General features: G+C 58.1%; 2 protein-coding genes across 2 annotated transcripts in view; both read left to right on the forward strand.

The window, feature by feature from the left end:
- LOC128849934 (upstream stimulatory factor 2-like) overlaps positions 1 to 22,783 on the forward strand; it is a 57,832-nt gene that overhangs the window by 14,207 nt on the left and 20,842 nt on the right. The window contains exons 9-11 of the mRNA XM_054052667.1: positions 3,396 to 3,524; positions 5,310 to 5,497; positions 5,657 to 5,680. Coding sequence (XP_053908642.1) covers positions 3,396 to 3,524; positions 5,310 to 5,402 — 222 coding nt within the window. The 3' untranslated portion in view covers positions 5,403 to 5,497; positions 5,657 to 5,680. The remainder of the gene's footprint in view (positions 1 to 3,395; positions 3,525 to 5,309; positions 5,498 to 5,656; positions 5,681 to 22,783) is intronic.
- Positions 15,352 to 17,335, forward strand: HAMP (hepcidin antimicrobial peptide). Its single transcript, XM_054052669.1, has 3 exons — positions 15,352 to 15,451; positions 16,291 to 16,347; positions 17,110 to 17,335. Exons 1-3 carry the CDS (start codon positions 15,386 to 15,388, stop codon positions 17,209 to 17,211), a joined length of 225 nt encoding a protein of 74 aa, XP_053908644.1. The 5' UTR covers positions 15,352 to 15,385; the 3' UTR covers positions 17,212 to 17,335.

Raw genomic sequence — 22,783 nt, forward strand, 5'->3', positions numbered from 1 at the left:
CTTAAATGGATCCCAAAGAGAGGTTTGGGGGGTCCTGAAGGGGTTTTGGGGGGTCCTGGAGGTCGTAAAGGGGTCCTAAGGGGGAATTTGGGGGGTCCTAAAGGGGTTTTGGGGTTCCTGGGGGTCGTAAAGGGGTCCTAAGGGGGGTTTGGGGGGTCCTGGAGGTGTTTGGGGGGGTCCTGGGGCTCATAAAGGGGTCCTAAGGGGGGTTTGCGGGGTCCTGGAGGGGTTTTGGGGGGTCCTAAGGGGGTTTTGGGGAGTCCTAGGGGTCTTAAATGGATCCCAAAGGGAGGTTTGGGGGGGTCCTAGGGGGGTTTGGGGGTCCTGGAGGTCGTAAAGGGGTCCTAAGGGGGAATTTGGGGGGTCCTGGGGGTCGTAAAATGGTCCCAGGGGGAAGTTTGGGGGTCCTAAAGGGGTTTTGGGGGGTCCTGGAGGTCGTAAAGGGGTCCTAAGGGGGAATTTGGGGGGTCCTAAAGGGGTTTTGGGGGGTCCTGGGGGTCATAAAGGGGTCCCAAGGGGAGGTTTGGGGGGTCCTGGAGGGGTTTGGGGGGTCCTGGGGCTCATAAAGGGGTCCTAAGGGGGGTTTGGGGGGTCCTGGAGGGGTTTTGGGGGTCCTGGGGGTCTTAAATGGATCCCAAAGAGAGGTTTGGGGGGTCCTCAAGGGGTTTTGGGGGGTCCTGGAGGTCGTAAAGGGGTCCTAAGGGGGAATTTGGGGGGTCCTAAAGGGGTTTTGGGGTTCCTGGGGGTCGTAAAGGGGTCCTAAGGGGGGTTTGGGGGGTCCTGGAGGTGTTTGGGGGGGTCCTGGGGCTCATAAAGGGGTCCTAAGGGGGGTTTGCGGGGTCCTGGAGGGGTTTTGGGGGGTTCTAAGGGGGTTTTGGGGAGTCCTAGGGGTCTTAAATGGATCCCAAAGGGAGGTTTGGGGGGGTCCTAGGGGGGTTTGGGGGGTCCTGGAGGTCGTAAAGGGGTCCTAAGGGGAGGTTTGGGGGGGTCCTAGGGGGGTTTTGGGGGTCCTGGGGGTCGTAAAAGGGTCCCAAGGGGAGGTTTGGGGGGTCCTGAAGGGGTTTTGGGGGGTCCTAGAGGTCGTAAAGGGGTCCTAAGGGGAGATTTGGGGGGTCCTGAAGGGGTTTTGGGGGGTCCTAGAGGTCGTAAAGGGGTCCTAAGGGGAGGTTTGCGGGGTCCTAAAGGGGTTTTGGGGATTCCTGGGGGTCTTAAAAGAGTCCCAGGGGGAAGTTTGTGGGTCCTAAAGGGGTTTTGGGGGGTCCTGGAGGTCGTAAAGGGGTTTTAAAGGGGAGGTTTGGGGGTCCTGAAGGAGTTTTGTGGGGTCCTGGGGGTCGTAAAGGGGTTCTAATGGGGATTTTGGGGGGTCCTGGAGGGTCTTGAAAGAGTCCTAAAGGGGAGGTTTGGGGGGTCCTGGAGGAGTTCTGGGGGGTCCTGTGGGTCTTAAATAGATCCCTTGGGGAGGTTTGGGGGGTCCTCAAGGCGGTTTGGGGGTCCTGGGGGTCGTAAAAGGGTCCCATGGGGAGGTTTGGGGGGTCCTGAAGGGGTTTTGGGGGGTCCTGGGGGTCTTAAATGGATCCCAAAGGGAGGTTTGGGGGGGGTACTAGGGGGGGTTGGGGGGTCCTGGGGGTCATAAAGGGGTCCTAAGGGGGGTTTGGGGGGTCCTGGAGGGGTTTTGGGGGGTCCTGGGGGTCTTAAATGGATCCCAAAGGGAGGTTTGGGGGGTCCTGAAGGGATTTTGGGGGGTCCTGGGGGTCGTAAAGGGGTCCTAAGGGGAGGTTTGGGGGGTCCTGAAGGGATTTTGGGGGTCCTGGGGGTCTTAAATGGGTTCCAAGGGGAGGTTTGGGGGGTCCTGGAGGGGTTTGGGGGGGTCCTGGGGGTCGTAAAGGGGTCCCAAGGGGTTTAGGATGGGGTTTAGGGGCATTTTAGGGGGGTTGGGGGGTTTTGGGGTGCAGTTTTGGGGCAATTTAGGGGGGTTTTGAGTGGCTTTTGTGGGGGTTTGGGGGCATTTTGGGGGTTTTTGGGGGTTTTGGGGGTTTTCGGATGGGGTTTGAGGGCATTTTGGGGGTTTTTGGGTGTTTTCGGATGGGGTTTGGGGTCATTTTGGGGGTTTTTGGGTGGTTTTGGGTGTTTTCGGATGGGGTTTGGGGGCATTTTGGGGGTTTTTGGGTGTTTTCGGATGGGGTTTGGGGGCATTTTGGGGGTTTTTGGGTGGTTTTGGGTGTTTTCGGATGGGGTTTGGGGGCATTTTGGGTGTTTTTGGGTGTTTTTGGGGGTTTTCGAATGGGGTTTGGGGGCATTTTTGGGTGTTTTTGGGGGTTTTCGGATGGGGTTTGGGGGCATTTTGGGTGTTTTTGGGTGTTTTTGGGGGTTTTCGGATGGGGTTTGGGGGTTTTTGGGTGTTTTTGGGTGTTTTCGGATGGGGTTTGGGGGCATTTTGGGGGTTTTTGGGTGTTTTTGGGTGTTTTCGGATGGGGTTTGGGGTCATTTTGGGTGTTTTTGGGTGTTTTTGGGTGTTTTCGGATGGGGTTTGGGGGCATTTTGGGTGTTTTTGGGGGTTTTTGGGGGTTTTCAAATGGGTTTTGGGGGGTTTTGGGTGTTTTTGGGTGTTTTCGGATGGGGTTTGGGGGCATTTTTGGGTGTTTTTGGGTGTTTTCGGATGGGGTTTGGGGGCATTTTGGGTGTTTTTGGGTGTTTTTGGGTGTTTTCGGATGGGGTTTGGGGGTTTTTGGGTGTTTTTGGGTGTTTTCGGATGGGGTTTGGGGGCATTTTGGGGGTTTTTGGGTGTTTTTGGGTGTTTTCGGATGGGGTTTGGGGGGTTTTGGGTGTTTTTGGGTGTTTTCGGATGGGGTTTGGGGGCATTTTGGGTGTTTTTGGGGGTTTTTGGGGGTTTTCGGATGGGTTTTGGGGGGTTTTGGGGGTTTTTGGGGGTTTTCAGATGGAGTTTGGGGGCATTTTGGGGGGGTTTGGGTGTTTTTGGGGGTTTTCGGATGGGGTTTGGGGGCATTTTGGGTGTTTTTGGGGGTTTTGGGGGTTTTCGGATGGGTTTGGGGGGGGTTTGGGTGTTTTTGGGTGTTTTCGGATGGGGTTTGGGGGCATTTTGGGGGTTTTTGGGGGTTTTCAGATGGGGTTTGGGGGCATTTTGGGGGTTTTTGGGTGTTTTCGGATGGGGTTTGGGGGCAATTTGGGTGTTTTTGGGTGTTTTCAGATGGGGTTTGGGGGCATTTTGGGGGGTTTTGGGTGTTTTTGGGGGTTTTCGGATGGGGTTTGGGGGCATTTTGGGTGTTTTTGGGTGGTTTTTGGGTGTTTTCGGATGGGGTTTGGGGTGTTTTTGGGTGTTTCCGGGTGGGGTTCGGGTGGTGGTGTTGGTTTCGGGGTGCCCTGACGCGCGCCCCCAGAGCAAGGGGGGGATCCTGTCGAAGGCGTGCGACTACGTGCGAGAGCTGCGGCAGAGCCACCAACGCCTGCAGGCGGCCGCGCAGGAGGCCGAGCGCCTCCAGCTCGACAACGACCTCCTGCGCCAGCAGGTGACCACCCATAGCCACCCCCTGCTTGCCGCTAGCCACCCTCTGCCTGCCGATAGCCACCCCCTGCCTGCCGATAGCCACCCCCTGCCCGCTGCTAGCCACCCCCTGCCTGCCGCTAGCCACCCCTTCCTGCTGCTAGCCACCCCTCGAGGCTGCTAGCCACTCCCTGCCTGCCGCTAGCCACCCCTCGAGGCTACTAGCCACCCCCTACCTGCTGCTAGCCACCCCTCGAGGCTGCTAGCCACCCCCTGCCTGCTGCTAGCCACCCCTCGAGGCTACTAGCCACCCCCTACCTGCTGCTAGCCACCCCTCAAGGCTGCTAGCCACCCCCTGCCTGCTGCTAGCCACCCCTCAAGGCTGCTAGCCACCCCTCAAGGCTGCTAGCCACCCCCTGCCTGCTGCTAGCCACCCCCTCAAGGCTGCTAGCCACCTCCTACGTGCTGCTAGCCACCCCGCAAGGCTGCTAGCCACCCCCGCTCTGCTGCTAGCCACCCTCTGCCTGCTGCTAACCACTCCTCGAGGCTGCTAGCCACCCCCTCAAGGCTGCTAGCCACCCCCTGCCTGACGATAGCCACCCCCTGCCTGCTGCTAGCCACCCCCTGCTTGCCGCTAGCCACCCCCTGCCTGCTGCTAGCCACCCCTCGAGGCTGCTAGCCACCCCCTGCCTGCTGCTAGCCACCCCCTGCCTGCTGCTAGCCACCCCTCGAGGCTGCTAGCCACCCCCTCAAGGCTACTAGCCACCCCCTGCCTGCTGCTAGCCACCCCCTGCCTGCTGCTAGCCACCCCTCGAGGCTGCTAGCCACCCTCTCAAGGCTGCTAGCCACCCCTCAAGGCTGCTAGCCACCCCCTCAATGCTGCTAGCCACCCCTCGAGGCTACTAGCCACCCCCTCAAGGCTGCTAGCCACCCTCTGCCTGCTGCTAGCCACCCCTCAAGGCTGCTAGCCACGCCCTGCCCTGCCTGCCACTAGCCACCCCCTGCCTGATGATAGCCACCCCTCGAGGCTGTTAGCCACCCCCTCAAGGCTGCTAGCCACCCCTCGAGGCTACTAGCCACCCCCTGGCCACTGCTAGCCACCCCCTGCCTGCTGCTAGCCACTCCTCGAGGCTACTAGCCACCCCTCAAGGCTGCTAGCCACCCCCTCAAGGCTGCTAGCCACCCCCTGCCCACTGCTAGCCACCCCTGCCTGCTGCTAGCCACCCCCTCAAGGCTGCTAGCCACCCCTCGAGGCTGCTAGCAACCCCTCAATGCTGCTAGCCACCCCCTCAAGGCTGCTAGCCACCCCTCGAGGCTGCTAGCCACCCCTCAATGCTGCTAGCCACTCTCTCAATGCTGCTAGCCACCCCCTCAAGGCTGCTAGCCACCCCGTCAAGGCTGCTAGCCACCCCCTTCCCGCTGCTAGCCACCCCCTGCCTGCTGCTAGCCACCCCTTGAGGCTGCTAGCCACCCCCTCAAAGCTGCTAGCCACCCCTCAAGGCTGCTAGCCACCCCTCAAGGCTGCTAGCCACGCCCTGCCTGCCACTAGCCATCCTCTGCCTGCTGCTAGCCACCCCTCGAGGCTGCTAGCCACCCCTCGAGGCTACTAGCCACCCCTCAAGGCTGCTAGCCACCCCCTGCCTGCTGCTAGCCACCACTCCTGGAGGGGTTTTGGGGGGCCCTGAGGGTCTTAAATGGGTCCCAAGAGGGGGTTTGGGGGTCCTGGAGGGGTTTTGGGGTTCCCTGAGGTTCTCCAAGGGGGTGGATTTTGGGGGTCCCCCCTGAACCCCCCTTTTCTCCCCCTTTGCAGATGGAGGAACTGAAGAGTGAGAATGCGGCGCTTCGGGCGCAGCTGCAGCAAAGGGGGTTGGAGGGGACCCCCCCGGACGGCAGCGCCCCCTGACCCCCCCCAGGGGGACCCCCAAAACCTCGGGGAACCCCACGAGGACACCCCCCAACCTCGGGGACCCCCACAAGGAGCCCCCTGAAACTTGGGGACCCCCTCAAGGACCCCCCCCCAACCTCGGGGACCCCCACAAGGACACCTTGGAACCCCCCCCCCAAACCTCGGGGACCCCCACAAGGAGCCCCCTGAAACTTGGGGACCCCCCCCCAACCTCGGGGACCCCCACAAGGAGCCCCCTGAAACTTGGGGACCCCCCCCAACCTCGGGGACCCCCCCAAGGACACCTCGGGACCCCCCCAAGGACACCCCCCCCACCGCCGCCCAACCTTGGGGGGACCCCCAGGGACCCCCCACACCCCCAATCTCGGGGATCCCCCCCCAAGGATACATTGGGGACCCCCCTAAGGACCCCCCCCACTTTGGGGACCCCCCCAAGGACCGCCCCTGTAACTTTAGGGGACCCCCCCAAGGTGACCCCCCCCCATGGACACCTTGGGGACCCCCCTAAAGACCCCCCCTCAACCTTGGGGGGACCCCCAAGGAGCCCTTTGGGGACCCCCCCCTCAAACTTGGGGACCCCCCCTAAGGACCCCCTGACTTTGGGGACCCCCTCGGGATCCCCAGGGAACCCCCAAACTTGGGGACCCCCCCTAAAGACCCCCCCGACTTTGGGGACCCCCCTAAAGACCCCCCCCCAACCTTGGGGGGACCCCTTTGGGGACCCCCCCCAAACTTGAGGACCCCCCCTAAGGACCCCCCGACTTTGGGGACCCCCCCCCAATACTTGGGGACCCCCCAAACCTTGGGGACCCCCCTAAGGACCCCCCCCATCATCTTGGGGACCCCCCCCAGGAGCCCCCCAACTTCGGCCCCCCCCCCCCTTGGGGACACATTGGGGGACCCCACAAGGACCCCCCCCCAAACCCCCAATTTTGGGGACCCCCTCTTTAAACTTGGGGTCACCCCCCCTCTTTTGGGGTCCCCTTAATGTGTGTCCCCCCTTTTTGGGTCCCCTTAATGTGTGTCCCCCCTTTTGGGTTCCCCTTAATGTGTGTCCCCCTTTTAGGGTCCCCTTGATGTGAGTGTCCCCACTTTTGGGTTCCCCTTAACGTGTGTCCCCCTTTTTGGGTTCCCCTTAACATGTGTCCCCCCCTCCTTTTGGGGTCCCCTTAATGTGTGTCCCCTCTTTTGGGCTCCCCTTCATGTGTCCCCTCTTTTAGGGTCCCCTTAATGTGTTCCCCCTCCTTTTGGGTTCCCCTTAATCTGTTCCCCCCCTTTTTGGGGTCCCTTTAGTGTGTGTCCCCCCCTTTTTAGGGTCCCCTCGACATCACACACCCCTCTTTTGGGTTCCCCTTAATGTGTGTCCCCCCCTTTTTGGGGTCCCTTTAGTGTGTGTCCCCCCCTTTTAGGGTCCCCTCGATATCACACACCCCTCTTTTGGGTTCCCCTTAATATGTGTCCCCCTTTTAGGGTCCCCTCGACATCACACACCCCTCTTTTGGGTTCCCCTTAATATGTGTCCCCCTTCTTTTTGGGGTCCCCTCAATGTGTGTCCCCCCTTTTTGGGGTCCCCTCAATGTCCCCCCCCCCTCCTTTTTGGGGTCCCCTTAATATCCCCCCCCATTTCGGGGTCCCCTCACTGTCCCCCCCCCCCCTCCTTTTTGGGGTCCCCTCAATGTGTCCCCCCCATTTCGGGGTCCCCCCGCTGCCCCCCCCATTTTGGGGTCCCCCCCCCGTTTGTAATTAAGGTTATTGTAATTAGTGGGTGTTTTCTAGGGGGGAGGGGCGGGGGGGGAGGGGCGGAGCTTCGCCGCAGCCCCAAAGGGGGCAAAAAACGCCCAAAATAAAGGGAATTTTGGGGCTTTTTTGCTGTTCGGTGGTGGTTTTTTTTGGGGGGGAAAAAGGGGGAAAAAAGGGGGGAAGAAAGTGTCCCTTTGGGGTCACCGTCGATGTCATCGTTAATGTCATCATTATCACTTTTGGGGTCACCGTCGATGTCATTGTCGTCACCTTTGATGTCATCGTTGATGTCATCGTTATCACCTTTGATGTCACCATTGATGTCATCATTATCACTTTTGGGGTCACCTTTGGTGTCACCATCGATGTCATCGTTGATGTCATCGTTATCACCTTTGATGTCACCTTTGATGTCATCATTATCACTTTTGGGGTCACCTTTGGTGTCACCATCGATGTCATCATCGATGTCATCATTATCACCTTTGATGTCACCTTTGATGTCATCGTCATCACCTTTGATGTCACCATTGATGTCATCGTTATCACTTTTGGGGTCACCTTTGATGTCACCTTTGGTGTCACCATTGATGTCATCATTATCACTTTTGGGGTCACCGTCGATGTCATTGTCGTCACCTTTGATGTCATCGTTGATGTCATCGTTATCACCTTTGATGTCACCATTGATGTCATCATTATCACTTTTGGGGTCACCTTTGGTGTCACCATTGATGTCATCATCGATGTCATCATTATCACCTTTGATGTCACCTTTGATGTCATCGTCATCACCTTTGATGTCACCATTGATGTCATCGTTATCACTTTTGGGGTCACCTTTGATGTCACCTTTGGTGTCACCATTGATGTCATCGTTATCACTTTTGGGGTCACCTTTGATGTCACCTTTGATGTCACCATTGATGTCATCATTATCACTTTTGGGGTCACCTTTGGTGTCACCATTGATGTCATCATCGATGTCATCGTTATCACCTTTGATGTCACCTTTGATGTCATCGTCATCACCTTTGATGTCACCATTGATGTCATCGTTATCACTTTTGGGGTCACCTTTGATGTCACCTTTGGTGTCACCATTGATGTCATCATTATCACTTTTGGGGTCACCATCGATGTCATCGTCGTCACCTTTGATGTCATCGTTGATGTCATCGTTATCACCTTTGATGTCACCATCGATGTCATTGTCATCACTTTTGGTGTCACCTTTGGTGTCACCATTGATGTCATCACCGATGTCGTCGTTATCACCTTTGGTGTCACCGTCGATGTCGTCGTTATCGCCTTTGATGTCACCTTTGATGTCATCACTGTCACCTTTGGTGTCACCATTGATGTCATCGTCATCACCTTTGGTGTCACCATTGATGTCATCATCGATGTCATTGTCATCACCTTTGATGTCACCGTCAATGTCATTGTCGTCACCTTTGGTGTCACCTTTGGTGTCACCATCGATGTCATCATTGATATCATCATTATCTCCTTTGGTGTCACCTTTGATGTCACCATTGATGTCATCATCGATGTCATTGTTATCACCTTTGATGTCACCTTTGATGTCACCGTCACCGTTGATGTCATTGATGTCATTGTCATCACCTTTGGTGTCACCGTCAATGTCATTGTCATCACTTTTGGGGTCACCTTTGGTTTCACCTTTGATGTCATCATCGATGTCATCGTTATCACCTTTGGTGTCACCGTCAATGCCATCATTATCACTTTTGGGGTCACCTTTGGTGTCACCGTCACCGTTGATGTCATCATTGATGTCATTGTCATCACCTTTGATGTCACCGTCAATGTCATTGTCATCACCTTTGGTGTCACCATTGATGTCATCATCGATGTCATCATTATCTCCTTTGGTGTCACCTTTGGTGTCACCATTGATGTCGTCACCATCGATGTCATTGTCATTACCTTTGATGTCACCATCGATGTCATCGTCACCACCTTTGGTGTCACCATCAATGTCATCATTATCACTTTTGGGGTCACCTTTGGTGTCATCATCGATGTCATCGTTATCACCTTTGATGTCACCTTTGATGTCATCACTGTCACCATTGATGTCATCATCAATGTCATCGTTATCACCTTTGGTGTCACCATTGATGTCATCATCGATGTCATCGTTATCACCTTTGGTGTCACCGTCAATGTCATCATTATCACTTTTGGGGTCACCTTTGGTGTCACCGTCACCGTTGATGTCATCATTGATGTCATTGTTATCACCTTTGGTGTCACCATTGATGTCACCATCGATGCCATCGTTGTCACCTTCGGTGCCACCATTGGTGCCGCCATCACCGTTGTCCCCATTCCTGTCACCGTCACCGCTGGGGCCACCATCGCTGCCACCCAGAGCCACCGAAGGCCACCGCCCCCCGTGCTGTCCCCACCCCGGGTGCCACCGTGTCCCCTCCCATGTCCCCACGTCCCTTCATGTCCCCACGATGTCCCCATGTCCCCGCCCTTGGTGCCACCACATCCCGGTGTCCCCATGTCCCCTTCTCCCCTCGATGTCCCCATGTCCCCATCCTCCATGTCCCCATGTCCCTGTGTCCCTTCTGTCCTCAATGTCCCCATGTCCCCACGATGTCCCCATGTCCCCACTCTCGATGTCCCCATGTCCCCATCCTCGATGCCACCGTGTCCCCATGTCCCCTTCCTTGATGTCCCCATGATGTCCCCATCCTTCAATGTCCCCATGATGTCCCCATGATGTCCCCATGATGTCCCCCCTCTGGTGCCACCGTGTCTGCTCCCTGTGTCCCCCCCCCGTGTCCCTTCTGGCCTCGATGTCCCCATGATGTCCCCATACTGTCCCCTTCCTCCGTGTCCCCAATGTCCCTGCGATGTCCCTTCTGCCTTTGATGCCACCGTGTCCCCATAATGTCCCCACGATGTCCCCATGTCCCCACGTCCCTTCTGGCCTCGATGTCCCCATAATGTCCCCAGGTCCCCACCCTTGATGTCCCCATGATGTCCCCTCTCTCTCTGGTGCCACTGTGTCCCTTCTGGCCTCGATGTCCCCATGATGTCCCCATGTCCCCACCCTCGGTGCCACCGTGTCCCCGTGTCCCTCCTGTCCTTCCTGTCCCTCTGTCCCCACCCCCGGTGCCACCACGTCTGCTTCCATGTCCCTCTGTCCCCATGTCCCAATGATGTCCCCTCTGTCCCTCTGTCCTTGATGTCCCCTCTGGTGCCACTGTGTCTGTCCCCCTGTCCCAATGATGTCCCTTTGTCCCCATGTCCCCCTCTGGTGCCACTGTGTCTGCTCCCTCTGTCCCCTCCCAATGTCCCCTCTGGTGCCACCATGTCTGTCCCCATGTCCCAATGATGTCCCAATGATGTCCCCATGTCCCCCTCTGGTGCCACTGTGTCTGTCCCCCAATGTCCCCCATGTCCCCAATGTCCCCTCTGGTGCCACCGTGTCTGTCCCCCAATGTCCCCCATGTCCCCAATGTCCCCTCTGGTGCCACCGTGTCTGTGCCCCCCAATGTCCCTCTGTCCCCATGTCCCAACGATGTCCCTCTGTCCCCTCTGTCCCCTCTGGTGCCACCATGTCTGTCCCCCCCAGTGTCCCCTCTGTCCCTCTGTCCCCAATGTTGTCCCCCCCGGTGCCACTGTGTCTGTCCCCCCAATGTCCCCAATGTCCCCAATGTCCCCATGTCCCAATGTCCCTCTGTCCCTCTCTCCCAATGTCCCCATGTCCCAATGATGTCCCCATGTCCCCCCCCCGGTGCCACCGTGTCTGTGCCCCCCAGTGTCCCTCTGTCCCTCTGTCCCCCTCTGGTGCCACTGTGTCTGCTCCATCTGTCCCCTCCCCATGTCCCCAATGTCCCCAATGTCCCCATGTCCCTCTCTCCCTCTGTCCCTCTGTCCCCCCAATGTCCCCTCTGTCCCCTCTGGTGCCACCGTGTCTGTCCCCCCAACGTCCCCAATGTCCCCATGTCCCTCTCTCCCTCTGTCCCTCTGTCCCCCCCCAATGTCCCTCTGTCCCCATGTCCCAATGATGTCCCCACTGTCCCCTCTGCTGCCACCGTGTCTGTCCCCCCCAATGTCCCCCTCTGTCCCCTCTGTCCCCCCCCCTCTGGTGCCACTGTGTCTGCTCCATCTGTCCCCCAATGTCCCTCTGTCCCTCTGTCCCTCTGTCCCTCTGTCCCTCTGTCCCCACATCCCCTCTGTCCCTCTGTCCCGCCTCTGGTGCCACCATGTCTGCTCCTTGTGTCCCCTCCCAATGTCCCCAATGTCCCCTCTGTCCCTTCTGATGCCACCGTGTCTGTCCCCCAATGTCCCTCTGTCCCCATGTCCCAACGATGTCCCCTCTGTCCCCACCCCTGGTGCCACTGTGTCTGTCCCCCCCAATGTCCCCATGTCCCAATGTCCCCGTGTCTTTCTGTCCCCTCTCTCCCTCTGTCCCCATGTCCCAATGATGTCCCTTTGATCCCATGTCCCCCTCTGGTGCCACTGTGTCTGTCCCCCAATGTCCCCAATGTCCCAATGTCCCTCTCTCCCTCTGTCCCCATGTCCCAACGATGTCCCTCTGTCCCCAATGTCCCCAATGTCCCTCTGTCCCCAATGTCCCCTCTGGTGCCACCGTGTCTGTCCCCCAATGTCCCAATGTCCCAATGTCCCCTCTGTCCCCTCTGTCCCCATGTCCCCCTCTGGTGCCACTGTGTCTGCTCCATCTCTCCCCCCCCAATGTCCCCAATGTCCCAATGATGTCCCTCTGTCCCCTCTGGTGCCACCGTGTCTGTCCCCCCCAATGTCCCCAATGTCCCCTCTGTCCCTCTGTCCCCCCCCCAATGTCCCCTCAGTGTCCCCAATGTCCCCCCTGTGTCGCCGCAGTGTCCCTCGCGGTGTCCCCGATGTCCCCTCCGGTGGCGCCTCCGCGTCTGTCACCACTGTGACCTCAGAGCCACCGACACAGCGGCTCTGACCCACAGATGTGGGGCAGAGGGGACCCAAAGGGGCTGTGACCCATAGATGTGGGGCAGAGGGGACCCCAAAGGGGCTCTGACCCATAGATGTGGGGCAGAGGGGACCCCACAGGGGCTGTGACCCATAGATGTGGGGCAGAGGGGACCCAAAGGGGCTGTGACCCATAGATGTGGGGCAGAGGGGACCCCACAGGGGCTGTGACCCATAGATGTGGGGCAGAGGGGACCCAAAGGGGCTGTGACCCATAGATGTGGGGCAGAGGGGACCCAAAGGGGCTGTGACCCATAGATGTGGGGCAGAGGGGACCCCAAAGGGGCTGTGACCCACAGATGTGGGGCAGAGGGGACCCCAAAGGGGCTGTGACCCATAGATGTGGGGCAGAGGGGACCCCAAAGGGGCTGTGACCCATAGATGTGGGGCAGAGGGGACCCCAAAGGGGCTGTGACCCATAGATGTGGGGCAGAGGGGACCCCAAAGGGGCTGTGACCCACAGATGTGGGGCAGAGGGGACCCCAAAGGGGCTGTGACCCATAGATGTGGGGCAGAGGGGACCCAAAGGGGCTGTGACCCATAGATGTGGGGCAGAGGGGACCCAAAGGGGCTGTGACCCATAGATGTGGGGCAGAGGGGACCCCAAAGGGGCTGTGACCCATAGATGTGGGGCAGAGGGGACCCCAAAGGGGCTGTGACCCACAGATGTGGGGCAGAGGGGACCCCAAAGGGGCTGTGACCCATAGATGTGGGGCAGAGGGGACCCCAAAGGGGCTGTGACCCACAGATGTGGGGCAGAGGGGACCCCACAGGGGCTGTGACCCATAGATGTGGGGCAGAGGGGACCCCACAGGGGCTGTGACCCATAGATGTGGGGCAGAGGGGACCCAAAGGGGCTGTGACCCATAGATGTGGGGCAGAGGGGACCCCAAAGGGGCTGTGACCCATAGATGTGGGGCAGAGGGGACCCCAAAGGGGCTCTGACCCATAGATGTGGGGCAGAGGGGACCCACAGGGGCTGTGACCCATAGATGTGGGGCAGAGGGGACCCCAAAGGGGCTGTGACCCACAGATGTGGGGCAGAGGGGACCCCAAAGGGGCTGTGACCCATAGATGTGGGGCAGAGGGGACCCCAAAGGGGCTGTGACCCATAGATGTGGGGCAGAGGGGACCCCAAAGGGGCTGTGACCCATAGATGTGGGGCAGAGGGGACCCCAAAGGGGCTGTGACCCACAGATGTGGGGCAGAGGGGACCCCAAAGGGGCTGTGACCCATAGATGTGGGGCAGAGGGGACCCAAAGGGGCTGTGACCCATAGATGTGGGGCAGAGGGGACCCAAAGGGGCTGTGACCCATAGATGTGGGGCAGAGGGGACCCCAAAGGGGCTGTGACCCATAGATGTGGGGCAGAGGGGACCCCAAAGGGGCTGTGACCCACAGATGTGGGGCAGAGGGGACCCCAAAGGGGCTCTGACCCATAGATGTGGGGCAGAGGGGACCCAAAGGGGCTGTGACCCATAGATGTGGGGCAGAGGGGACCCAAAGGGGCTGTGACCCACAGATATGGGGCAGAGGGGACCCCAAAGGGGCTGTGACCCACAGATGTGGGGCAGAGGGGACCCCAAAGGGGCTGTGACCCATAGATGTGGGGCAGAGGGGACCCCAAAGGGGCTGTGACCCACAGATGTGGGGCAGAGGGGACCCCACAGGGGCTGTGACCCATAGATGTGGGGCAGAGGGGACCCCACAGGGGCTGTGACCCATAGATGTGGGGCAGAGGGGACCCAAAGGGGCTGTGACCCATAGATGTGGGGCAGAGGGGACCCCAAAGGGGCTGTGACCCATAGATGTGGGGCAGAGGGGACCCCAAAGGGGCTGTGACCCATAGATGTGGGGCAGAGGGGACCCCAAAGGGGCTGTGACCCACAGATGTGGGGCAGAGGGGACCCAAAGGGGCTCTGACCCATAGATGTGGGGCAGAGGGGACCCCACAGGGGCTGTGACCCATAGATGTGGGGCAGAGGGGACCCCAAAGGGGCTGTGACCCATAGATGTGGGGCAGAGGGGACCCCACAGTGGCTGTGACCCATAGATGTGGGGCAGAGGGGACCCCAAATCTCTGTGACCCATAGATGTGGGGCAGAGGGGACCCCAAAGGGGCTGTGACCCATAGATGTGGGGCAGAGGGGACCCCAAAGGGGCTGTGACCCATAGATGTGGGGCAGAGGGGACCCAAAGGGGCTGTGACCCATAGATGTGGGGCAGAGGGGACCCAAAGGGGCTGTGACCCATAGATGTGGGGCAGAGGGGACCCCAAAGGGGCTGTGACCCATAGATGTGGGGCAGAGGGGACCCCAAATCTCTGTGACCCATAGATATGGGGGACCCCAAACCCTTTGGACCCATAGATATGGGGTGAGGGGACCCCAAAGTGTCTCGACCCATAGATATGGGGGTCCCCAAACCCTTTAGACCCACAGATATGGGGCAGAGGGGACCCCAAATCTCTGTGACCCATAGATATATGGGTCCCCCCAAATATAGGGGTCCCCCCAAGTGCCTCTGACCCATAGATATGGGGCAGAGGGGACCCCAAAGTGTCTCAACCCATAGATATGGGGGTCCCCAAACCCTTTAGACCCATAGATATGGGGCAGAGGGGACCCCAAAATCTCTGTGACCCATAGATATGGGGGTCCCCCCAAATATAGGGGTTCCCCCAAGTGCCTCTGACCCATAGATATGGGGCAGAGGGGACCCCAAAGTGTCTCAACCCATAGATATGGGGGTCCCCAAAGGCTCTGACCCATAGATATGGGGTGAGGGGACCCCAAAGGGGCTCTGACCCATAGATATGGGGCAGAGGGGACCCCAAAGTGTCTCAACCCATAGATATGGGGGTCCCCAAACCCTTTGGACCCACAGATATGGGGTGAGGGGACCCCAAATCTCTATGACCCATAGATATGGGGGTCCCCCCAATTATAGGGGTCCCCCCAAGTGCCTCTGCCCCATAGATATGGGGTTTTTGGGGGGGGATATGGGGGTCCCCCCCCCCCTCTTTTCATATCAATTATCACCGAGAAGGGCAAAAAAAAAGCCCCAAATTTGGCTTTTTTCCACCCAAATTGGGATCACATCCAGGAAAGGCCCTATTTGGGGGCGTCTCCTTCTGGGAAAAAACAAAAGGGGGGGTGGGATTTGGGGGGGGGGGAATAAATGGGGCAGAAAGTCTTGGGGGGACCCCAAAAAAGAGGAGGGGAAGGGATGAAGGCGATCGGAGTCCTCATCGTTATCTTCAGCCTCAGCCTCTTGGCGGGGGGGGGCCAAGCGGTGAGGAGGGGGGGACAGGGGGGTTTGGGGGTTCCCCAAGGGGTTTTGGGGGGGTCCCGAGGGGTTTGGGGGGGATAGAAGGTTTTGGGGGGCCACAATATGGGGGTTTTGGGGGGGTGTGAGGGGTGGGAAAGAGGGAAAGGGGGGGGATAAAAGGGGGTTTGGGGGGGAAAAAGGGGGTTTTGGGGGGGAATATTGGGGGGGACAGGGGGGTTTGGGGGTTCCCCAAGGGGTTTTGGGGGGGTCCCGAGGGGTTTGGGGGGGATAAAAGGTTTTGGGGGGCCACAATATGGGGGTTTTGGGGGGGTGTGAGGGGTGGGAAAGAGGGAAAGAGTGGGGGAAAAAGGGGGTATGGGGGGGAAAAAGGGGGTTTTGGGGGGGAATATTGGGGGGGACAGGGGGGTTTGGGGGTTCCCCAAGGGGTTTTGGGGGGGTCCCGAGGGGTTTGGGGGGGGAAAAAAGGTTTTGGGGGGCCACAATATGGGGGTTTTGGGGGGGTGTGAGAGGTGGGAAAGAGGGAAAGAGGGGGGAAAAAGGGGGTTTGGAGGGGAATATTGGGGGGTCAGAGGGGTTTGGGGGTTCCCCAAGGGGTTTTGGGGGGGTCCCGAGGGGTTTGGGGGGGATAAAAGGTTTTGGGGGGCCACAATATGGGGGTTTTGGGGGGGTGTGAGGGGTGGGAAAGAGGGAAAGAGGGGGGAAAAAGGGGGTTTGGAGGGGGAAAAAGGGGGTTTTGGGGGTTCAAAGGGTTTGGGGGGGGAAAGGGGGTTTGGGGGGGTCATAGTTTTGGGGTTCAGAGGGGTTTTGGGGGGGGTTTCACCCCCTTTTTAACCCCCTTCCAGGCTCTGCTCCCCATTGAGGCCATCGGGAAGGAGAACCCCCAAATCCAGGGGGGGCAGGTGAGGGGGGGCAGAGGATTTTGGGGTTCGGAGGGGGTTTTTGGGGGGTCAGAGGGGGTTTTGGGGGGATCAGAGGGGGTTTGGGGGTTCAGAGGGGGGTTTTGGGGGGTTCAGAGGGGGTTTTGGGGTTCAGAGTCAGTTTTGGGGGTTCAGAGTGGGTTTTTTTGGGGGATCAGAGAGGGTTTTTTGGGGTCAGAGGGGGTTTTTTGGGGGTTCAGAGAGGGGTTTTGGGGGTTCACAGAGGGGTTTTTGGGATTCTGAAAGGGTTTTTGGGGGTTCAGAGGGTTTTTTGGGGTTCGGAAAGGGTTTTTTTGGGGGTTCAGAGGGGGTTTTGGGGTTCAGAGGCGATTTGGGGGGAACAGAGTGGGGTTTTGGGGGTTCAGAGAGGGTTTTGGGGGTTCATAGAGAGTTTTTGGGGTTCAGAAGGGTTTTTGGGGTGTTCAGAGAGGACTTTTTTGGGGTTCAGAGTCGGTTTTGGGGGTTCAGAGGGGGTTTTCTTGGGGTTCAGAGGGGGTTGTTTGGGGTTCAGAGAGGGTTTTTTTGGGGGTTCAAAGGGCTTTTGGGGGTTCAGAGGGTTTTGGGGTTCAGAGCACTTTTGGGGTTCAGAGGAGCTTTTGGGGGTGTCAGAAGGGGCTTTTATTGAAGCAAAGAGTTCATTTTTGGGGGTTCCGATAGATTTGGGGGTTTATTTGTTTTTGGGGGGGTGTGGGGACCCCAAAAAATCACTCCTCCTCCTCTTTTTCCCCCCCCCTCCCCTCCCAGCACCCCCAAATCCGCCTCCGCCGCCACAGCTCCCACTTTCCCCTCTGCTCCTTCTGCTGCAACTGCTGCACCAAAGGCTGTGGGTTCTGCTGCCGCTCCTGAACCCCAAAAAACTCGGGGGGACCCCCCCAGTGCACCCCGAAATCTTGGGGGGACCCCCCCTGGAAGAACCCCTATTTATTGTCCCCCCCTTTGTTCTTCTATGGGAATAAAGAGATGGTTTCTATAGAGAGAGATTTTGGGGGCGCAGAAGGGGTTTTTGGGGGGGTCTGAGGGGGTTTTGGGGGTTCAGAGAGGGGTTTTTGGGGGTCTGAGGGGGTTTTGGGGGGTCAGAGAGGGTTTTTGGGGGTTCATAGGGGGGTTTTGGGGGTTCAGAGGGGGTTTTGGGGGTCAGAGAGGGGTTTTGGGGGATCAGAGTGGGCTTTTGGGGGGTCAGACGGGGGTTTAGGGGTTCAGAGAGGGTTTTTGGGGTTCAGAGAGGGTTTTTGGGGGTTCAGAGGGGATTTTGGGGGTTCAGAGGGGTTTTTTGGGGGTTCAGAGAGGGTTTTTGGGGGTTCAGAGTGGGCTTTTGGGGGGTCAGAGGGGTTTTGGGGGGTATGAGGGCGTTTTTGGGGAGTTCAGAGAGGACTTTTTGGGGTTCAGAGGGTTTTTTTTGGGGGTTCAGAGGGGGTTTTGGGGGTTCAGGGGGGTTTTGGGGTGTCTGAAGGTCTATTGGGGGGACCCAGAAACGATGGAGAACCCCAAAGATTGAGGTTTTGGGGGGCAACCAAGAATTGGGGGGAGGGGCAGAAGGACTTGGGGGGACACAAAGGGATTTGGGGGACCCCCTGACTGCACCCCGAAATCTTGGGGGGACCCCCCTGGAAGAACCCCTATTTATTGTCACCCCCTTTGTTCTTCTATGGGAATAAAGAGATGGTTTCTATAGAGAGAGATTTTGGGGGCGCAGAAGGGGTTTTGGGGGGGTCTGAGGGGGTTTTGGGGGTTCAGAGAGGGGTTTTTGGGGGTTCAGAGGGGGTTTTGGGGGGTCTGAAGGGGTATTGGGGGGATCTGAGGAGTTTTGGGGGCTCAGAGAGGGTTTTTGGGGGTTCAGAGGAGATTTTGGGGGGTTCAGAGTGGGTTTTTGGGGTTCAGAGAGGGGTTTTGGGGGGTTCAGAGGGGGTTTGGGGGGTTCTGAGGGGGTTTTGGGGGTTCAGAGGGGGTTTTTTGGGGGATCAGAGAGGGGTTTTGGGGGATCAGAGTGGGGTTTTGGGGTTCAGAGGGGGTTTTTGGGGTTCAGAAAGGGGTTTTGGGGGATCAGAGTGGGGTTTTCGGGGTTCAGAGGGGGTTTTGGGGTTCAGAGAGGGTTTTTGGGGGGATCAGAGTGGGGTTTTGGGGGTTCAGAGGGGTTTTGGGGGGTTCAGAGAGGGGTTTTGGGGGTTCAGAGGGGGTTTTTAGGGGGTCAGAGAGGACTTTTTGGGGTTCAGAGTCGGTTTTGGGGGTTCAGAGTGGGTTTTTGGGGGGTTCAGAGGGGGTTTTTGGGGGGTCAGAGAGGGGTTTTAGGGGTTCAGAGTGGAGTTTTTGGGGGATCAGAGAGGGGTTTTCGGGGTTTCAGAGGGGGTTTTGGGGGTTCAGAGAGGTTTTTTTGGGGTTCAGAGTCGGTTTTGAGGGTTCAGAGTGGTTTTTTTGGGGGGGTCAGAGGGGGTTTTGGGGGTTCAGAAGGGTTTTTGGGGGGTCAGAGTGGGGTTTTGGGGGCTCAGCGGTGGTTTTGGGGGTTCAGAGGGGGTTTTGGGGGTTCAGAGGGTGTTTTTGGGGTTCAGAGAGGGTTTTTGGGGTTCTGAAAGGGTTTTTGGGGGTTCAGAGGGTTTTTTGGGGGTTCGGAAAGGGTTTTTATGGGGGTGCAGAGGGGGTTTTGGGGGTTCAGAGGGGGTTTTTTTTGGGGGTTCAGAGGGGCTTTTGGGGGGTTCAAAGGGGGTTTTTGGGGTTCAGAGGGGCTTTTGGGGGGTTCAAAGGGCTTTTGGGGGTTCAGAGGGTTTTTGGGGGGTCAGAGGGGGTTTTGGGGGGATCAGAGAGGACTTTTTGGGGTTCAGAGGGTGTTTTGGGGGATTCAGAGAGCGCTTTTGGGGGGTTCAAAGGGCTTTTGGGGGTTCAGAGCGCTTTTGGGGTTCAGAGGAGCTTTTGGGGGTTCAGAGGAGCTTTTGGGGGTGTCAGAAGGGGCTTTTATTGAAGCAAAGAGTTCATTTTTGGGGGTTCCGATAGATTTGGGGGTTTATTTGTTTTTGGGGGGGTGTGGGGACCCCAAAAATCACTCCTCCTCCTCTTTTTCCCCCCCCCTCCCCTCCCAGCACCCCCAAATCCGCCTCCGCCGCCACAGCTCCCACTTTCCCCTCTGCTCCTTCTGCTGCAACTGCTGCACCAAAGGCTGTGGGTTCTGCTGCCGCTCCTGAACCCCAAAAAACTCGGGGGGACCCCCCGGACTGCACCCCGAAATCTTGGGGGGACCCCCTGGAAGAACCCCTATTTATTGTCACCCCCTTTGTTCTTCTATGGGAATAAAGAGATGGTTTCTATAGAGAGAGATTTGGGGGGCGCAGAAGGGGTTTTGGGGGGGTCTGAGGGGGTTTTGGGGGTTCAGAGTGGGGTTTTTGGGGGGTCAGAGAGGGTTTTGGGGGTTCAGAGAGGGTTTTTTGGGGGTTCAGAGAGGGGTTTTGGGGGATCAGAGGGGTTTTTTGGGGGTTCAGAGAGGGGTTTTGGGGGTTCAAAGAGGGTTTTTGGGGGGATCAGAGGGGGTTTTTGGGGGTTCAGAGAAGGGTTTTGGGGTTCAGAGAGGGTTTTTGGGGGGTCAGAGTGGGGGATTTGGGGGTTCAGAAGGGTTTTTGGGGGTTCAGAGAGGGGTTTTGGCGGTTCAGAGGTGGTCTTGGGGGGTTCGGAGAGGGGTTTTGGGGGTTCAGAGGTGGTTTTGGGGGTTCAGAGAGGGGTTTTGGGGGTTCAGAGAGGGTTTTTGGGGGGTCAGAGTGGGGGTTTTGGGGGTTCAGAGTGGGGTTTTGGGGGTTCAGAGAGGGTTTTTGGGGGTTCAGAGGGGGATTTTGGGGGTTCAGAGGGGGTTTTTGGGGGTTCAGAGAGGGTTTTTGGGGGTTCAGAGGGGGGTTTTGGGGGTATGAGGGCGTTTTTAGGGAGTTCAGAGAGGACTTTTTGGGGTTCAGAGGGGGTTTTGGTGTTCAGAGTGGGGTTTTGGGGGATCAGAGTGGGGTTTTGGGGGATCAGAGGGGGTTTTGGGGTTCAGAGGGGGGTTTTTGAGGGTTCAGAGAAGGGTTTTGGGGGATCAGAGTGGGGTTTTCGGGGTTACAGAGGGGCGTTTTGGGGGTTCAGAGGGGGTTTTGGGGGGTTCAGAGGGGGTTTTGGGGGTTCAGAGAGGGTTTTTGGGGGGATCAGAGTGGTGTTTTGGGGGTTCGGAGAGGGTTTTGGGGGTTCAGAGAGTGTTTTTTGGGGGGTCAGAGGGGGTTTTGGGGGATCAGAGTGGAGATTTGGGGGTTCAGAGGGGGGTTTGGGGGTTCAGAGAGGGGTTTTGGGGTTCAGAGGGGGTTTTTGGGGGTTCAGAAAGGGGTTTTGGGGGTTCAGAGTGGGGTTTTGGGGGGTTCAGAGGAGTTTTTGGGGGGTTCAGAGTGGGTTTTTGGGGTTCAGAGGGGGTTTTGGGGGTTCAGAGGGGCTTTGGGGGTTCAGAGAGGGTTTTGGGGTGTCCGAAGGGGTATTGGGGGGACCCAGAAATGAAGGAGAACCCCAAAGATTGAGGTTTTGGGGGGCAGCCAAGAATTGGAGGGGGGGCAGAAGGACTTGGGGGGACACAAAGGGATTTGGGGGACCCCCTGACTGCACCCCGAAATCTTGGGGGGACCCCCCTGGAAGAACCCCTATTTATTGTCACCCCCTTTGTTCTTCTATGGGAATAAAGAGATGGTTTCTATAGAGAGAGATTTTGGGGGCGCAGAAGGGGTTTTTGGGGGGGTCTGAGGGGGTTTTGGGGGTTCAGAGGGGGGGTTTGGGGGTTCAGAGAGGGTTTTTTGGGGGATCAGAGGGGGTTTTTGGGGTTCAGAGTGGGCTTTTAGGGGGTCAGAGGGGTTTTGGGGGTTCAGAGTGGGGTTTTGGGGGTTCAGAGGGGGTTTTTTGGGGTTCAGAGAGGGTTTTTTGGGGGATCACAGAGGGTTTTTTGGGGTCAGAGGGGGTTTTGGGGTTCAGAGAGGGTTTTTGGGGGTTCAGAGGGCGTTTTGGGGTTCAGAGAGGGGTTTTGGGGGTTCAGAGGGGGTTTTTGGGGGTTCAGAGGGCGTTTTGGGGTTCAGAGAGGGGTTTTGGGGGTTCAGAGGGGGTTTTGGGGGTTCAGAGGGGGTTTTGGGGGTTCAGAGTGGGTTTGTGGGGTTCAGAGGAGTTTTTGGGGGTTCAGAGGGGGTTTTTGGGGTTCAGAGTGGGGTTTTTGGGGTTCAGAGAGAGTTTTTGGGGGTTCAGAGGGGGTTTTGGGGGTTCAGAGAGGGTTTTTGGGGGGTTCAGAGAGGGGGTTTTGGGGTTCAGAGAGGGTTTTTGGGGGGTTCAGAGGGGGTTTTGGGGGTTCAGAGGGGGTTTTTGGGGGGTTCAGAGGGGGTTTTGGGGGTTCAGAGAGGGGTTTTGGGGGGTTCAGAGGGGGTTTTGGGGGTTCAGAGGGGGTTTTTGGGGGTTCAGAGAGGGGTTTTGGGGGGATCAGAGTGGGGTTTTGGGGTTCAGAGGGGGGTTTTGGGGGGTCAGAGTGGGGTTTTGGGGGTTCAGAGGGGGTTTTTGGGGGATCAGAGGGGGTTTTGGGGGTTCAGAGTGGGGTTTTGGGGGTTCAGAGAGGGTTTTTTGGGGGTTCAGAGGGGGTTTTGGGGGGTCTGAAGGGGTTTTTGGGGGTTCAGAGGGGGGTTTTGGGGGTTCAGAGAGGGGTTTTGGGGGGATCAGAGTGGGGGTTTGGGGTTCAGAGGGGGGTTTTGGGGGTCAGAGTGGGGTTTTCGGGGTTCATAGAGGTTTTTTTGGGGGTTCAGAGAGGGGTTTTTGGGGGGTTCAGAGGGGGTTTTGGGGGTTCTCAGGGGGTTTTGGGGGTTCAGAGAGGGGTTTTGGGGGGATCAGAGTGCAGTTTTGGGGTTCAGAGAGGGGTTTTAGGGGTTCAGAGGGGGTTTTGGGGGTTCAGAGTGGGGTTTTGGGGGTTCAGAGAGGGCTTTTGGGGGTTCAGAGAGAGGTTTTAGGGGTTCAGAGGGGGTTTTGGGGGTTCAGAGAGGGGTTTTGGGGTTCTGAGGGGGTTTTTGGGGTTCAGAGTGGGGGTTTTGGGGTTCAGAGAGGGTTTTTGGGGGGATCAGAGTGGGGTTTTGGGGGTTCAGAGGGGGTTTTGGGGGTTCAGAGGGGGTTTTGGGGGGATCAGAGTGGGGTTTTGGGGTTCAGAGGGGTTTTGGGGGTTCAGAGAGGGTTTTGGGGTGTCCGAAGGGGTATTGGGGGGACCCAGAAATGAAGGAGAACCCCAAAGATTGAGGTTTTGGGGGGCAACCAAGAATTGGGGGGAGGGGCAGAAGGACTTGGGGGGACACAAAGGGGTTTGGGGGACCCCCTGACTGCACCCCGAAATCTTGGGGGGACCCCCCTGGAAGAACCCCTATTTATTGTCACCCCCTTTGTTCTTCTATGGGAATAAAGAGATGGTTTC

The sequence above is a fragment of the Cuculus canorus genome, chromosome 35 (genome assembly GCF_017976375.1).
Source record: "Cuculus canorus isolate bCucCan1 chromosome 35, bCucCan1.pri, whole genome shotgun sequence".
Lineage (NCBI taxonomy): Eukaryota > Metazoa > Chordata > Aves > Cuculiformes > Cuculidae > Cuculus > Cuculus canorus.

Coding starts and splice junctions, on each gene's coding strand:
- HAMP (XM_054052669.1), top strand. CDS start 15,386: ATGAAGGCGATCGGAGTCCTCATCGTTATCTTCAGCCTCAGCCTCTTG. Junction 15,452..16,290: donor TGGCGGGGGGGGGCCAAGCG/GTGAGGAGGGGG, acceptor ACCCCCTTCCAG/GCTCTGCTCCCCATTGAGGC. Junction 16,348..17,109: donor CCCAAATCCAGGGGGGGCAG/GTGAGGGGGGGC, acceptor CTCCCCTCCCAG/CACCCCCAAATCCGCCTCCG.